This window comes from Scleropages formosus, chromosome 4 (genome assembly GCF_900964775.1).
Source record: "Scleropages formosus chromosome 4, fSclFor1.1, whole genome shotgun sequence".
Classification (NCBI taxonomy): domain Eukaryota; kingdom Metazoa; phylum Chordata; class Actinopteri; order Osteoglossiformes; family Osteoglossidae; genus Scleropages; species Scleropages formosus.
Window position 1 is genome coordinate 32,447,006 of NC_041809.1, and position 17,252 is coordinate 32,464,257.

The following is a 17,252-nucleotide window of genomic DNA, read 5'->3' on the forward strand; positions in this document are numbered from 1 at the left end:
CTTTGTCCAGTATAACCCTCCCGTGCTCGTCGGAACGGCCGACATTCTTCCGCGATCGTTGACTGAGAAATAAACAATGTAGAAATGTTACCTGCACGCGTGTCTTCCACGACTGCACCTGAGCACGTAGACGGACCTGACAAACCGGCTTTTGTCATTTCGGTCCAGCGATGACTGAGACCGGGAGTATTTCAGGAATTTCTGAAAACCAAAAAAAAATGTGTCTATATATTTATACAGGCATGAGTCATTGCTCTTTCTGACTTGTAAGCTCTTCATGACTAAACTAAGAGTACTTTGTGGTAGTCGGTGTCTGAACAACTTTTTACATTTTGGTTTGTATGTTTTAACTGAGCATTCGGTGGGGCAGCTGGTAGCGTAGTGGTTAGAGCGACTGCCTTTAGACCCAAAGGTTGTAGGTTTCATCCCCACCTCCGGCTGTAGTACCCTTGAGCAAGCTACTTGCCCCCTACGCTGCTCCAGTAAAACTACCCAACTGTGTAAATGGGTCAATGATTGTAAGCATGTAATAATTGTGACCTTAACATTGTAAGTCGCTTCGGAGAAAAGCGTCAGCTAAATGAATAAATGTAAGTCCAGTTGTGGGAACTTAATTTTTTGCTCGTGAGTTATTTGTTTTAACAAGTTTGATGAGGACATGAGCTGCCACGTCTTCCCAGCTCTTCTGCAGCGATTCCCCGTCACGTAGGACACTTGTGAGGCTGCTTTGCTTTCAAACTTCCACCCAGTTCATCACGTACAAATGTTGCCCAGCTGTGGTCTCACTTTTGACTAGTACACTAAAAAAAAAAAAAAAAGTTTATCCCTATTCATGACCTGCTGTTCAACACTCGACCATTAATATTCACAATAAATCACAGTAGTTTCCCCCCCTCAATATGAATTCCTTTTGTTTTACCCTTGAGAAAGTCACTTGCTCTGGTTTCGCACAAAAAAAAAGTAATTATTTTTAATTGAAATAGTAATAGTTTTTCCACGATAATGAAAATGAGCCCATGAGTGTGTGTCATTGGAAGCGGGCGAGTGCAGCACTGGAGCTCGTACCCGGTGCTCAGTAGAGCGCCGTAAGACAGTCCCAGCTACCTGTGTGCTCCTAATGAACCCTTCTGAGATTTGTGTCCTGTGTCTGGGCCTCGGCAAACGCCAATGAGCCGCAGTCCTGAAACGGCTGACGGTAGCGACGGCGGAGCAACGTGCTTCGGGTTCGAGTGGATCGTCGTTGTCGGAAAACTGTACGTTGTGCCGCATTTGCCCGCTTGTCACAGGATTATCCGAGTTCGACATCATAAAGCAGGTATGCAGCCGTTCGTTATCGATGGCAAGTCGGGCCTCTTCGGACCCAGTCTACATTTCACGTAACTTGCAGAGAAGCACTTCTCCAGTGCACTGATATTTCCTATCTCCAGAAGGCGGCATTGTTATTTATTTAATTTATTTATTTAAAAGGATTATGTCTCGCTGCCCCCCAGACTTAATTTGTGCGTGGTGACAGGTCTTAAGCTGACGCTGACTTTCCAGGTGTTGTGGTTGCTCGTGTTCGAGGACGAGGGAAACCAAAGAGGAAATAAAAGCCAAAGCGTATGGCTTTGTCTGTCGCAAAATTGAGATTTTTTTGTTTTTGTGCTTTGCGGTCTTGTTTCTGTACTTTTGGAAAGTATAATACTGCTGAGTTATGACATTTCTTTCGCAAAGATCAGAGGCTCTGTTGCGTCACTTGTTTTCGTTCGGCTACACAAGTCGTTTCGCAGCGACAAGCGACGACGGGGCGAGAACTGTTTTGTTTTTGCCGAGGCTCTCCGTAGTAACCGAAGTCGGCCGCTGACATTTCGAGTGCTCTTTTTCACACAAGAATGCGTTTCCGTGAGAGCCCCCGTGCCGCTCTTCGGGTTCCAAAGCGTACACTCTGGCATTTGGTCGCCTTGAGCCTTTTCGCACGGAGCACAAGTAAGCGTGTGTACTCGGCTCTCTGCTGGACCGGCGTCGGTCCGAGATGGGTCAGGTACTGCCCTTTGGAGGACTTTCACAGACCGGACGGGTTATTTAAAGTACGGTCCCTGTAGGCCCTTTCATTTGGTTTGTGGCAAAAAGATTTTCTTTTTGGAAGGTAGTTTAATACTTTCCATTCCAAAACTATACAAAACAGATTTCAGGACTTGGATTTGACTCAGCGGTGCTTACCCTACCTAATACCATGCAGTTTCCAAAAGCATAGTGAAAATAACCTGTATTCATACTGCACCTGCAGTCAAATAGCAGGGCGACACAATTGAAACTATTTTGTTATACCTGGATAATGACTTCGGGTGTCATTTACTGGATGTGTGCTGTGGAATAACCTAAAAATCAGGTTTATTTTGCTCTGTATGACATGTGACGCATGCAAGTGTGTTAAACCCTGTTGCACTAGACCGGTTTGAACTGTAATAATGTCAGTGGAAGCTTGTGCGCTGAGGTTGTTGCTGGTGCGCGCTTCCTGTTTCCCATCTGCTTGACCTTGACCTTGCTCTTGCTCTCTGCAGATCATGATAGAGTTCTGTCCCGGAGGAGCGGTAGATGCCATCATGCTGGGTAAGAAGACTCCGTTGTCGTTAAGTTGAGGAAGTACAGAATCGGTCTCTGTCAGAGTGCTTCATTCTCCTCGTATCTCACCACGGTCCCATACCTGGTAACCGGACTGTTATCGGCCCGGCAATATTTTCACATGCGGGTTTCGAGGGAAGCAGAATAGAATTGTGAATGACATAATATGAATGGCATCTTTGAGCGTGCTCATCGCTGCCAGGTACGGCCCTTTATCACGGACGGATCAGCGTCGATCAGCAGGTCTCTGCAGTTTCTCTTTCACCTTCTCGAACCCTTCGCATCTTGCTTCGTTGAGGGCGCCTTTCTGTTGTGCTGAGCTGTCGTCGTAAGGTGCCTCGGACAAAGATGTCAGCTAAATGAAAGTAAAGAATATCGAATGGGACTTGTGGATTTTCTGCATTTCACAGTTCTCGTTCAATTAAAGCTGGAGCTTATTCGAGAGAATCGTGGCGGTTTATGGTTCTCTCCAGGATGAATGCTTTTTGGAGTATTAAGGCATTGCGAACTAGAAGTTTCTAAGAGGAGAGTTTTTGCTGTCAGCATGGCCTGCTCTTTGACACTCCCCTCCCGTTGACACCTGGACGTTTGACACTTGCATGTGTTCCCGCAGAGCTGGACCGAGCCCTGCTGGAGCCGCAAATCCAGGTGATCTGCCGGCAGACGCTGGAAGCACTCGTCTACTTGCACAGCAAGAAGATCATCCACCGAGACCTGAAGGCGGGAAACATCCTGCTCACCCTGGATGGGGACATTAAGCTCGGTGGGTGTCCGTGTCAAAGTCCCTCCTGTGTCGTTCCTCATTCTGAGCGTGAAGCAGCTCTCAAACCTCTGGACCGCTCTGCTTGCTACATTGTCTTTTACTTATATTTCAGTGTTATATTATCACAGTGTGAGAACAAGAGGTGTAGCAAGTAGCGTAGGGGTTGGGCCTTGGCCTTGTACTTGAACTACTTTGGTTTGAATCCCACCTCGTGGTGTAGTACCCGTAGTAAGGGTACTTATTTTGAACTGATCTAGTAAAAGAAAAAAAAAAAAGGCAGCGGTATAAATGGGTAAAATGTAAGTAGCTTAGTGTCTAAACCTTGCTTTTGAAGTGACTTTGGAGAAAGCCAATAAGAAAAATATGTAAAATCCTACAAAATTCTATATCCGGGAAAATCCCACCAAGATTAAAAGTCCCTTTTTCAAGGAGACATTTCAAGGGAACAACCAACACCAGCAGAGTGTTAGTTTGAGTAATGAGTTTCATGCGCCTACTCGTGCGCTGAATGTCGGTGCATAAAGTGGAAAGAAACAAATGAGCTGTACTCAAGACTGTTGCAGGCGTGTGATTCTTTCTCTTAGCGTAATGAACACATTGTATTTTTTCTGAGATGTACGTCGCTTTGGAGAAAAGCATCCGACGGATGAATAAATGTAAGTGTGCGGACACAGTTAGATGCAGGAGTAAAGATGCAGCCATGTGCACGCTGACACAAACACTCGTCTCCCAAGTCATCTTGAAACAATTTCAAATAAGGCGTGTGGGAACTCTTAGCGTTGCCCTGCGACACTCCCTTTTCTTCGCAATGTTTTATGGCGTCTGATTTAATTAGATGGCCCATTCCGTTGCGAGCGCATTCCTCGGCCTCTCCGATAAACCCGAGTTTATGGCCTTTTTTTTGAAGAAGAGGATAAAAAAAAAAAAAGTGATCCGTGCTAAATCACCGCACTCCACATAGTGTCTTAATCTTGAAATGTCAGGCCTGTCAGGAGCCCAGGGAGAGTGCGAGGAGCTGTGCGGTGCTGCTCCAGGGCAACGCTCCGAAGGTGGTGTACTCGGTGGCCGCGGTCAGATGAGCTCGAAGGAGTGCCGCGGCGCCTTCCGCAGAGGGAAGCGATTTGAAGAATGGCAACGTGTCGTACCAGAAGTGGCATCTTGCCAGCTGGCTGCACGCCCGAGGGGTCCACCTGAACGAGGAAGTCACTTACCCGCGGGCGTTGTCGGCTTCATCGCGCAAAGCCGTTCCATCTGTGTCCTCCGGATCTATTTTCACCTTCGCCGTACTGCGTCTGAAGGCATCAGATCCTCCATATGTGCAACAGGTGGAGGAGATGAGAAATTCATGAGCGGACCATATAATACTAGTTGGACGTCGTGAGGAAAAGGCTTTCACGTTACCTTCGCGTCACTCGCCACCGATGCCACGACTGTTGTGCAAATGCTAGTAAATTGTGCTGTCATACGGTAATATGCGCAACAGTGAGCCGATAACAAAGATGATCGTTGAGATGTTTCGTTTTTCTCCTCCTAGCGGATTTTGGGGTGTCGGCAAAAAATACCAAAACCCTCCAAAGAAGAGACTCCTTTATAGGCACTCCATACTGGTGAGTGAAATTATGTGGAGATACAGTTCAGCCGTACCGTAAGAGAATAAACCTGGCGTCTTTAATTTTATTTCACCTTTCCTCCAAGTCCCAGTTCATTCATTGTATCTCACCTGTCATATTTCTTCTTCGTGACTCATTAAATTTCCTTTTATCATGTGGCAAGTAGATTTATGTTTATGTTGCTCTAAGTGCCCTGTGAATCTTTTGTGTGCGCAAACAGTGCCGTTGAACCGTTTGAGCTACCTGAGGGTAGCGCGTTGCACGGGTGCGATGTTCGACCTTGTGCCCCGACCCGCGTAAGCGGGTGACCTCGGTGCAAGTTAATCATTGGGCAGAGAAACGCTCCTCACTTGAAATGTTCCCCACGTCTCATGTGCCGAACAGGGATCGTATCAACAGTTTATTTGCATAGTGTATGTTCTTTTCTGTGTGTATGACCATGTTTCTACCATTAGTTGACAAGAAATATGTTACCTCTTATTAACCGATAAGATCGAAGGGTTTCGGCTGTACTCTTTCCAGCGACACACCCCACGTAAGAATTGTAAACTGTCACCAGGCGTTTTCAGCGCTCTAGGTGAGTTGTGCTGATCCCGTGCCTTTATGCAGCTGCTAGTCTAGTGGTTAGAGCCTAGTGGTCTAGTGTTGATGGACCCAAAGGTCGTAGGTTTGATTCCCGCTTCCTGCTGTAGTACCCTTGAGCAAGGTACTTACCTTGAAGTGCTCCAGTAAAATTATCCAGCTGTATAAATGGGTAAATAATTGTAAATGCCTTAACGTTCTAAGGCGCAAGGGGGGCATGGTGGCGCGGCGGGTTCAGCTGGTGCCTGCTGTACGGAGGGTCCGAGGTTCAAGCACTGCTCGGGGTGCCTTGCGACGGACTGGCGCCTCTTCTTGGTTGTGTCCCCCACCCCTTTGGTCTTGCACCCTGCGTTGCCGGGTCGGGCTCCGGCTCGCCGCGACCCTGCTTGGGACAAGAGGTTGTTTACGATGGATGGATGGATTGTAAGTCGTATTGGAGAAAAGGGTCATGCATAGTGTGTGATTTCTCAGTACTTGGTTTGGCACTTGATTAATGTATAGGGACCTTGCTCAGTTTATGTCCCAGCTTACTCTGTGTGTGTGTGTGTGTGTGTGTGTGTGTGTGTGTGTGTGTGTGTGTGTGTGTGTGTGTGTGCGCACACGCAGGATGGCTCCAGAGGTGGTGATGTGTGAGACCATGAAGGACGCCCCGTACGACTACAAGGCGGACATCTGGTCGCTGGGCATCACGCTGATCGAGTTGGCTCAGATCGAGCCGCCTCACCACGAGCTCAACCCTATGAGGGTCCTCCTGAAGATCGCCAAGTCTGAGCCGCCCACACTGGAGCAACCAGGCAAATGGTGAGGGCTGGGGAACATGGCGATGGCTCGTATCAAAACACGCATGGGAGTGTATGGTTTGAGGGCAAAGCAACCTTGGAAACAAAGTTAGGGAACCAAACTAATGGTATAAATGTACGATTAGTGAACAAGAACAACGATCAAAGTGTAAGGTTGGAGAAGCAACAGAGCCATGGGGACTTGAGACTGAAGAAAGCAGAACAAGTATAAAAATGTAAGGATGGGGAGTAAAACCTGTAGAAGTTAAAGGTGGAGACTTTATTTAGGAGGAGTAAAGTTGCAGAAGCGATTACAGAAAAATCACAACCGCAAAATCTGTAGAAATGCAGGGGGGATGAAAACAACTCTGTCTGCGGAACCAAAACAAGCAGAGAAACATAAGGAAGGCGGACAAAAAACGTCCTGGGATGTGCTAGGCAGGCGAGTGAATCAAAACAAATTGTACTGCTCAAAAAAGTCCTATGGGAAAAAAAAAAATGCTATATTTACTATATTTAAAAAAAAAAAAAAAAAAAGTTGCTATGTAAAAAGATTCAAGGTTCCTCAATTTGTTCTTAATATAATGTACCATTAACTAAACTTGGCAAGCATTGCCTTTTGGCCTTTGATTAATGTGCTGCAATTGTGTGTTTAAGGTCGCAAGAATTTAAGGATTTCCTGAAGAAGGCTTTGGATAAGAATCCTGAGACTCGGCCAAGCGCAGCTCAACTTCTTGAAGTGAGTTGGTGTGTCGCGCTGTCGTCGGTCATTCCTGTATTCGGGAGGTGGCGCGGAGGTGAGCGGGGTGCGGTGGCGCAGCGGCGCAGCGGGTGTGATCGGGTCCTGCTCTCCGGTGGGTCTGGGGTTCGAGTCCCGCTTGGGGTGCCTTGCGACGGACTGTCGTCCCGTCCTGGGTGTGTCCCCTCCCCCTCCAGCCTTCCGCCCTGTGTTACCGGGTTGGGCTCCGGTTCGCCGCGTCCCCCCCACATGGGACAAGTGGTTTCTGTATGGTGGTGATACATGTCCTCATTCATTTCCTCCTTTATTTACTGCATTTAGAGAAAGACAACAATTCTGCCACTATAGACAGGCTGGATAAATGTGAAACATCGCAATTAACTTAAAGAAGGAATCTTAATTAAAGACGAAGAATCCACCGTCCGTCTTCGGAATTGACGTTGCCGCTGCTGAGCGAATGTGCGTTTTGGACCTTCTTATACTCCATGGGTTTGAGGACGGTTTTATTTTGACCTGTAGAGTTCTTACCGCTTCCAGATCTGCCATTAGTGGCAAAGTGGTTCGAGCGGAGGAATCTCTGACGGTGATGTCACCCCCTTGGCATCCAAGTTGCAGTACGAGTTCTGCGGGGCGATGATGGCGCGCGAACGGCATGCTTGCAACGAACGAGGCCGTCGTCAGCGTCGATGGCGGCGCATTTACCATTTTTCTGGCGTTGCCTGCCGTTCGTTCTTGGTTCCTCGCGTTGGATCTCACAGCGTCATAAGTCTTCTTCTTGACTGAGTTTCCCCGCTTGGTGAAACAAAAGCCAGTTGTCCAACAAGAACTTTCCGGGCAGTCTTCGACGATCCCTTTTTTCCCCATTCGGACAAATCGACCAAAACTAGCGGGATTATGGAAATTATCGATCCTTTTCGAACCGTTGCTTTTTCATCCGGTCGTCCATCCGTGCGTTGTCCTGTCCTGCGCGGGATCGCAGCCGTCTGGAGCCTATCCCAGAAACACTGGGTGTGAGGCAGGGTACACCCTAGATGGGTTGCCAGGGCAGTTCTTTTTTTGGTTCTCTGTATGCAGTCCATCCCCACTGGGGCATGTCTGCATAGCTGCAGTCGGCGTCCCTTTGAGCTTCTCGGCACCCAAGCTCCGAACTCTCGGCATATGTTTTCGTTTATCCCTTTCCATGCTCTCCGGCTTTGAGCAACCATGAACAAGCCGCTCCCGGGATGCAACGAGGTCGCCTGACCGCAGCTGTCGCGCAGCAGCCGCAGCGTTGACCCAGCGCTCGCCGCCAACGCGTGGCCAACATGTTTGGAAACCGTGCCAACCTTCACTGTTCGAAAGGCCTGGGGAGGAGTCCAGGGGTGTGAAATGGTCCCATTCTGAGTCTGGTCGCACTAGGGGCGGCTGGGTAGTGTAGTGGTTAGAGCTGCTGCCCTTGGACCCAAAGGTTGCAGGTTTGAGTCTCACCTCTGGCTGTAGTACCCTTGGGCAAGGTACTTACCTGAAAATTTCTCCAGTAAAATTACCCCGCTGTATAAAAAATTGTCGGTAAATTAACGTTGTAAGTCGCTTTGGAGAAAAGCATCTGCTAAATGAATAAATGTAGAGTTGATGGGGAGGGGAGCCTTATGAAGCTGGAAGAAGGTGCTGTACGCTACACCGACCGACAGCTAAATAAAAATTTCACGTTGGATGGCACCGTGGTGCGAGGTACGAGAAATAGCCCACCTTAGTCAGTTAGCCTTGTGTCTTTAGCATGACCTGTCATGAGAAAGTTTGTGAAAAATGAATTAAGTAGAATCGACCGCCCCCCATGGGGGAAAAAAAAACAGCCTTGATGACCCACGTACGGTAAACAAAACAATTAAAAATATTAAAGCTATCACGTTAACATAGGGGTTCTTCAATTTCCCCTCCAGCTCATTCATCTAAGTGTGTTTCATCATTATTGAAGTCACAAGGTCTTGCTGATATTGTCCACGTCGATGCGCCCGAGCGGTTTGCTTTTCGCTCGATTCTCCTCGACAAGCGTTACCTCTGCCAGCTGAGACTATTAAATTATCGACAGTGCGAATCTCCTGAATGATTCAAGGGCCCGGTATTATCTCGTCACAAATTTAACTCCTCCTTCGCACTTATTCCTCGGGGAGATGCGCGTGAAGCGCTCTTGCAGGCGAGCTCCTTTCTATTTTGCCGAGGGGTGCTGGGGGGGGGCGTCAGGCACCTCGGGTTTGGAACCAAGTGTCGGTTTGTCACCTCGGGAGTCCCTCTCCGCTTCCCTGCTTCTTGGTCCGCGTTGTCCCTAACTTGTCCCCCTTTCCACCCCCAGCACCCGTTTGTCTCGGCGATAAACACCAACAGGCCGCTGCGCGAGCTGGTCGCCGAGGCGAAGGCCGAAGTCATGGAGGAAATTGAGGATGATAGGGAGGAAGGCGAGGAGGACGAGGCACCGGAACTCACATCTGTAAGTAGCTGACTTTTAAATGTCCAGCTGTACAAATGGTAATATGTGTTAAGTCACTTACATTTATTTACTTAGCAGATGCTTTTCTCCAAAGCAACTTCCAATGAACTCTATGTAGTGTTACCAGCCCACACGCCTTATTCAGCAAGGTGACTTACAGTGCTAGATACACTACTTACAACGGGTCCCTCATCCATACATCGATGGAACAAGCGCACACACTCTCTCTGTCACTCACACACCATGGGTGAACCTGAACAGTGTGTCTTTGGACTGTGGGAGGAAACCAGAGCACCCAGAGGAAACCCACGCAGACACAGGGAGAACATGCAAACTCCACATAGACTGAGTGGGGCTCGAACCCGTGTTTTCTCGCACCACCCAGGCGCTGTGAAACAGCAACAGTGAAATTACTTATTTTCGGTTTATTTTCTGCAGGGCTGCAGGTTTTCATTCTACCTCTGAATTTGTTCCTTGTTTGTTTACCTCGTTCTCCAGGCTGTACTACTTTAACGGGTTTCATCGTGTTACTAGATGTTTAAAAAGGACAGCTGACAGCATATTGATTAGAGCTGCTTTTTTTGGACTTAAAGGTTGCAGGTTCGAATCCCACCTTCAGCAAGGTACTTACCTTAAATTGCTCCAGTAAAATTACCCAGCTGTACAAATGAGTAAATGACTGTAGGTACCTTAATGTTACCTTAAAGAAAAGCATCAGCTAAATGAATAAATGTGTGTGTGCTACTTTCTTTCCTTCAGCAGCCCCCCCCCCCCACGACCAGCTAACTCTGCAACCAACTTATCAATCAAAACAGCTACTCTGTTTACTTTTTTTTTTTCTTTTACAGCTTCAGTCACTCACTGTTAACTTCAAAACATGCAGATGCAGCTGTTTTTGGATTTCACTTTTTTTTTTTTTTAATGGAAAAATTACAGAAATAGCTTACTAGGAACCTGCAACCATCTTTCGGTCACGCAGCTACTTCCTGCGTCTGCTGGGGAGAGCTTTATGGTGGCAGTGGTTAACCGGGTGTATCCATGTGACATTTTTTCTCTGGTTCACGTTTTTTGTGTGTGGGTGTGAGAGAAGCGCGCGTTGGGTTTGTACGCGCTCTCCGATGCGGGAAGACTGGCCGGACTCGTGTTCTCGTACCGTCGCTCACCCTTTGCGTTCCCACGTTCGGTGCGCACGGCCGCCGTGGAATTGCGGACGCCGCCCCGAGAAGAGACCGGGCGCCACGTTTCGGCGCTCAACGTGCTGCTGTTAGATCTGATAACGTAGTGGGAACGCTAACGGTGACGCCAGCCTCAGGTTTACCCAGCTGGTGTGTAAACTAGTCCCACAATGCATCAGGGTATTCAGATGTGAGCGTGAAGATAATGGACAGCTTGTGCCGTAGTGGTTAGAGCTGCTGCCTTTGGACCCAAAGGATGCAGGTTTGAATCCCACCTCCAGCTCTAGTACCCTTGAGCAAGGTACTTACCCTAAATCGCTCCAGGAAAATTACCCAGCTGTCTAAATGGGTAAATTATTGTAAGCATGTAATAATTGTGACCTTAACATTGTAAGTCGCTTTGGCGAAAAGAGAGTCAGCTAAATGAATAAATGTAAATTGCTCTAGTAAAGTTACCTAGTAGTATGAACGGGTCGCTTTGGAGAAAAATTTTATGCAATGTTTTGGCAGTTGCCCAAACATACAGGAAGTTCAGCCGTTAATTTTCTGAAACCATATACTGCAATTAAGAAATAAGAAACACGCCTTAAGACGCACGTCGGGTAGCTTCCGAAGACGGCCGAAATCCCAAACCGAACGCTGCGTTCAATCCACGTCGTGTTCTCAGACAGAAATTCCACCTTCCGTCGCAAGGACGTGGCGCACTTCCCATCCTTGCAACGGAAGGTGGACTTTTCGTGTCCTCTGCGCGCGAAAAACGCAAGGCAGCTCGATCAAAGCACCTTTACGCCCGTCAGCCGGAGCCGCGTGACGCGCTCGGCACCTTAATCGCTCCGGGCAAGAAGCGACACGACAAAAGAGCAGCGCCTGCAAAAAGGCACGTGTGTCGTCATCACGTCAGCGTCGTATTACAGAATATCCCGCTGAAGAATTAATTTCCGGTGCCGGACACCGTCGTCGACTCCTCCCGCTATTGTTTGCCGCTTTGCTGTTAAGCGGAAACGTTTTTAGTGCCGATCGGTGACGCTCGTTGAGGTGTAAAAGTGGCCGAGCACCCTGTTCGTTTACTCCCCGGGCCCCCGTCGAGAGAACTGACGTTTCGGGGTCTTTGTCCGACGTGCGGAAAGACCTTGTTAGGTGGCATTCCTCGCACCGGTCGCTGACGGAGACCCGTGATGGACCGCGGAGACCTTCGGTACCGGCGCCTACGGCTCCTCCGGCTCGCGTCCGTTGCGTCGATCTCTGTCTTTTGTACACAGATCTCTCGGAAGCTGTTCGGAGTGTTTTCGCAGCTTGGTTTTCGCACATAAATAAATGCAAATTGAGAACTGCTGTTGTGCTGAATCCAGTGTCTGAACGCAATTGTTTATCTGCTCTCCAGCCTCCATGCAAAGATCCCTCGGAAACCAGTCAGACCAGTCTGGAGGGCGAGCATCCCGCCGAAGTGGCTGCGGGCACCCCGCCGGAGGAGGCCAAGGCTTCGACGGAGAGCCCGGTTGTGAACTTTCCCGACAAACGGAGCGACGGACTCCAGGACGAAGGGATCGGGATGGGCGACGTGGACAAGGCCGAGGGCGAACCCGGTACGAAGGCCTCCAGCTCCGACTCTGGGATCGAGGACGGGAAGAGCACTCCCACGTCTGAGGAGGGCAAGCTTCCTTCCACGCCTGAGGCAGAGCTCCCGCCGGCCCTGGAGCGGCCGCCGCCCTCCTTCTCGTCCGTGGCCCCTGCCCTTCGACCCCCGGTTGAGCTCAACGGAGGCCCAAGGAGGAGCCTGAGCGAGCGTTCTTCACTGGGAGAAGCGCCCGCAGAGCACACCGAGAGCCTCTCCCATCGTAACAGCAGCCGTGGCTCCAAGCGCTACTCCGATACGGGCAGCACCTCGGCCTCGGAGAGCATGGACCTCAGCTTCAACCTGTCAGGAGAGCTGTCCGTCAACAAGGAGTCCGGATCCATCTGCATCAATGTGAGTGCCCTGTTTACAGGTCAGAAGGTGGCGTAACGCTTGGCAATTGCACCCTGAAAGTTGGCCGCTCCTCTCGAAAACGGGCCGGTGCTGTCGAGCCCTTGAACGAGGCAGCGGACTGGACTGTTTACGTTTCCCCGATCGGTCTCCAGGCTGCGCTGGTTTAATGGTGTCTTTGTCTTACCAGCTGCTTAGAAAGGACAGATAATTGTGTAAGAATAGGAGAGCTGGTAGCGTAGTAATTAGAGCTGCTGACTTCGGAGCCAAAGGTCGCAGGTCCGAAAGCCAGCTCCAGTACCCTTGAGCAAGGTGCTTACCCTAAAATTGCTGCAATAGAAGCACCCGGCTGCATGATTGGGTAATTAATTTTGAGTCACTTTGGCGGAAATCATCAGATGAATGAGTTAATGTACTAAGAGAGCTGTTAGAGCCGCGCAGACCCTGGATGCTTTGACCACGGTGACGTCCGACGTTTCGGACACACTGTGTACGCACACATCTGAGAAGAGCACGCGGTTGCCCGGGTGCCCGTTAAGCGCCGCGGCGCGGCACTGCGCTGTCAGCATGGCGCCGGGCGGGTCCGTGGTGCCAAGGGCACCTTGAGACCCCTCCTTGGAAAAAATGGCTCTGTGAGGCGAATGAATGAAGCGGCGCTGTGAGTGGTGAGCGGGTGGAAAGACCTCACAAAGGCAGCCCTGTGTTAACGCGCGCCGAAAAAAGCGAGCTTTCCGCTTGCCGTGGTCGGGCACCGGAGCAGAAACGAAACCGCCCTGGGTGTACTTCCAAGGACAGGAAGGAGGCCTTTGGACAGGCTTGCGTACAGTACTCGCGCACGCACAGACTCGCTCGCTGCGGAGCGTATGGCGCTGAGGAGGCCCATTGTGCGCGCCGCTTCGATCCAGAACGACCATTGTGAGCGGACACAGCGTTCGCCATTCATCCGCAGCCTGCGGGTCGTTGCCTTGACCTCCATCGGGCTTCGTCCGCTGTGCTCCGCGCTCTTTGTGCCGCGGCGTTTCTGGTCGCCGACGGAGCGCCATTGTCGGAGTTCCGTTCGGACCACACAGCTCTCTTGTGGTGTTTTGTATGAAGGAATTCCAGAACGCATCATCTGGCTGTTCGCTTCGCTCATGTAAAGGCAGATTGTTTCCTTCGTTAACACACATTATCGTGAGCTTGTGTGTGTGTGAGAACTGAGGTGTGTCCTCTGAGAGGTACATTTTAGACGTGCGTTCGTTTATCTGACGCTTTTCTCCGAAGCGACTTACCCGGCTGTGTAAATAATTGTATTTTTACTGGAGTACTTAAGGGTAAATGCCTTGCTCAAGGGTACGACGGCAGGAGAAGGCATTCGAACCCGGGACCTTTGTGTCCGAAGTCAGCAGCCGTAACCAGTACGCTCCCAGCCGCACCGGGCAGATGAGCGAGATGAATGACGCGGTGGGTGAGCCCCCCGTCGGGCCCTCGGTGCACCGCAGCGCGTTCACGTGTTACGAGTACGGTGTCGTAGAGCGCGGTGTTCCTGTCCGTGAGGGTAACGAAGGCCTCCTCCATTATGGGGGAAGGACGGCTCGCAGGAAATAGTCGCTTCCGGTACCTTCTCTGACAAGGATGTTTACTCAGCTGCCGACGGCTCCGTTGGCACTCGCCTCTTTCGCTCTTGTTTTCATGTTTTTGTGCGTCCTTCTTTGAAAGCCCTCCCCCCCCGAGGGTCACTGTGCGTCGACTGCAGGTTCTGTACAGTTGACTCTGGCTCTTTGGCGCAGGACTTGGGAACTCTGGGATAGTCGGTATGGGGGGGGGGAGCTAAAGACTCGGCCCGCGGTGGCGGAACCGGCCCCATCACCCCTGAGACCCAGTAAGAAGCGGAAGCTTCCGGAGACTTTATTGTTGACAAGGTGCTTTCTCATCAGCACCCACTAATGTCCCCGAGTGACACTTGTCCACCCCCTACCGTCTTCTCCTCCTCCAGGACCGCTTCTCCAACAAGACGCTGAAACGCACCAGGAAGTTCGTGGTGGATGGCGTCGAGGTCAGCGTGACCACGTCCAAGATTATCCGCGACGACGAGAAGAAAGACGAGGAGATGAGATTTCTCAGGCAAGTGCAAATGTTTCCTGGAAAACATGTGCAGCAACGCGGCGCCACCAAGCTACGCCTCTTCCAGCGCTGACGCCCGCCACCCGCCGGGACGTTCGCGGCGATTTAAATGCGCTGCTAATGTTACCTTTCATATCTAGTGATCAAGGTGCCCCAGGGCTGCGTTTCAACCGTGATTCATCAGAGAGGAAACGTTATAAAGCTTCCAATTTTAGCATTTTAAAGCCGTATCTAAAATAGCTCCTACACTATTTTCATTGGAAACTCACCTTAGACTTATAATTATTGATTACATTTATTTGCTTAGCTGATGCTTTTTTCCAAAGGGACTTGCAATCATTTACCCATTTATACAGCTGGGTAATTTTACTGGAGCAATTTTAGCAGGAGTAAATACCTTGTTCAAGGGTATTGCAGCCAGAGGTGGGGATTGAACCTGCGCCCTTTGGGTCCAAAGGCTGCAGCTGTAAGCACTATGCTACCAGCTGTCCCCTACTTATAATAAATACTAGGGACCGAGACAGACAGAATCCTAAGCAGGTTCGCGGAGAGCCAGAGCCTAACCTGACAACGCGGGGCACAAGGCTGGATGGAGAGGGGACACACCCAGGACGGGACGCCAGTCCATCGCAAGGCACCCCAAGTAGGACTCGAACCCCAGACCCACCAGAGAGCAGGACTCGGCCAAACCCACTGCACCCCCGCGCATAATAAATACTTCTGTCACATAAATTTAGTGACTTAACAGCTCTTATTGTTGTGTTATTTATGCTCCCACTTGTTTAGGAATCCATAGCTCGTTTATCATATGTCTGTCTACCATAAACAGGGAGACTCAGGTGTTTCCTGGATGCTCTGGGTTTGAGGGGACATGGGATGAGGATCCCCCCCCCTCCCCCCAAAAGGATGGTGCTGCCATCTAGTGTTAGTGCTGAGATACTTCACCCCGCAGTACAAAAGTAATGTCTGCTTCTTTTACCGCTAGCGGTAAACGCTCCCGGGTTGTTGTAAAACCTGGGTAACAAAGGTAGGGTAGCAGGTCACAGTCCAAGCGGTGGTTTTGTAACACTGACTGGAGTCCAGGCCCCCTCTCCTGCTCCTTTCTCCAGATGTGAAATGACACAGATGTGTAACAGGGTAAATAACTAAGTAGCCTGGCGGATAAACCTCACGCTGGAAATTGCTTTGGAGAAAAGTGTTAGCTGCATGAATGAATGACATTTTGTGTTTGATACCAGAGATGCGAACACTTGCACCTGTATGCTCTGTGTGTGTGTGTGTGTGTGTGTGTGTGTGTGGGGGGGGGCATACAGGCGCCAGGAGTTGCGAGAGCTGCGTCTCCTGCAGAAGGAGGAGCACCGAGCCCAGGCTCTGCTCAACTCCAAGCTGGCCTTGCAGAGGGAGCAGGTGCAGCGCCGCTTCGACCAGGAGATGCACGTGAGTCTCCTCCTCGGTCCAGAGCTTCTCTCCGACGTCAGCGGTCCGACTCCCGATGCAACTCGATCGGCAAATGACTCGCTTCGTGGCGATTTTAGGCCAGGGTGGAGATGCGACGAACACATCCCTCCTTTCTACATTCACAGGCCAAGAAGAAGTACTATGAAACAGAGCTGGAGAACCTGGAGAAGCTCCAGAAGCAGACCATCGAGAAGATGGAAACGGAACACGCGGTGCGCCTGCGGGACGAGACCAAGCGCATCCGTGCCGAGCAGGAGAAGGAGCTCGGAAAGTTCCAGGAGCAAATGAAACAACGGAAGAAGGAGGTGGGGCGATGGAGTGGGCGGAGCTCAGCTGGGGGTTTGGGCTGGAGCTTCTCTCCTTAACTTGCGTAAAAGCGGAAGGGAGCTTCGGGAAAATGCCACGCTAAGTGAAACGCTCTTCGGAGACGCTCCAGAGAAAAGCCGCTAAACGCTTGTTTTCAAAACAATTTCAGGTTAAGAAGGAGGTGGAGAAAATGCCCAGAAACCAGCGAAAAGAAGCCATGAAGCAGCAGATGAATATGTTCCAGCAGATGAAGGAAGAAGAGGTATGGGCCACGAACCCACGCGTGTCGCACGTCACCCGTTCGCAGCTCTCCCCCGTTGTTTTTAATACGCTAAAAAGTCACACTTGGTCTCTAACCCCCCCTGACCCAGAGTTCTCCGCTCAGCCCGTGTGGTCTTATTGGTTCTGACCCCGACCTTCTCCCATCTCCCTCCCTAGGAGGAGAAGTTCTTGACGAAGCAGAAGAACTACCTTGATACGGCGCTGAGGCAGATCATCAGTAGGAACAAGCGGGAGATCTGTGAGACCGAGAGGCAGTGCCTCAATAAGAAGCAGAACCTCATCAGAGGTATGTATGTTCTGTGGGTTTGTAGGTTCGAGAGCGGCCGAGCTCTACGGTAAAAATTACCCAGCTGATGGGGATTCCGTGCAGAGAGAAAGTGCGAAGGGACTCTTGGGGGAAATGGCGCAACAAAGAGGCGCTCTTTAC

General features: G+C 50.3%; 1 protein-coding gene across 1 annotated transcript in view; it reads left to right on the forward strand.

Annotated features, from left to right (window-relative positions):
- Nucleotides 1-17,252, forward strand: part of stk10 (serine/threonine kinase 10) — a 33,988-nt gene that overhangs the window by 14,191 nt on the left and 2,545 nt on the right. Inside the window, exons 4-15 of the mRNA XM_018751933.2 lie at nt 2,541-2,589; nt 3,215-3,364; nt 4,899-4,971; nt 6,163-6,357; nt 6,993-7,074; nt 9,404-9,538; nt 12,095-12,679; nt 14,652-14,779; nt 16,093-16,216; nt 16,363-16,542; nt 16,713-16,805; nt 16,982-17,111. Coding sequence (XP_018607449.2) covers nt 2,541-2,589; nt 3,215-3,364; nt 4,899-4,971; nt 6,163-6,357; nt 6,993-7,074; nt 9,404-9,538; nt 12,095-12,679; nt 14,652-14,779; nt 16,093-16,216; nt 16,363-16,542; nt 16,713-16,805; nt 16,982-17,111 — 1,924 coding nt within the window. The remainder of the gene's footprint in view (nt 1-2,540; nt 2,590-3,214; nt 3,365-4,898; nt 4,972-6,162; nt 6,358-6,992; nt 7,075-9,403; nt 9,539-12,094; nt 12,680-14,651; nt 14,780-16,092; nt 16,217-16,362; nt 16,543-16,712; nt 16,806-16,981; nt 17,112-17,252) is intronic.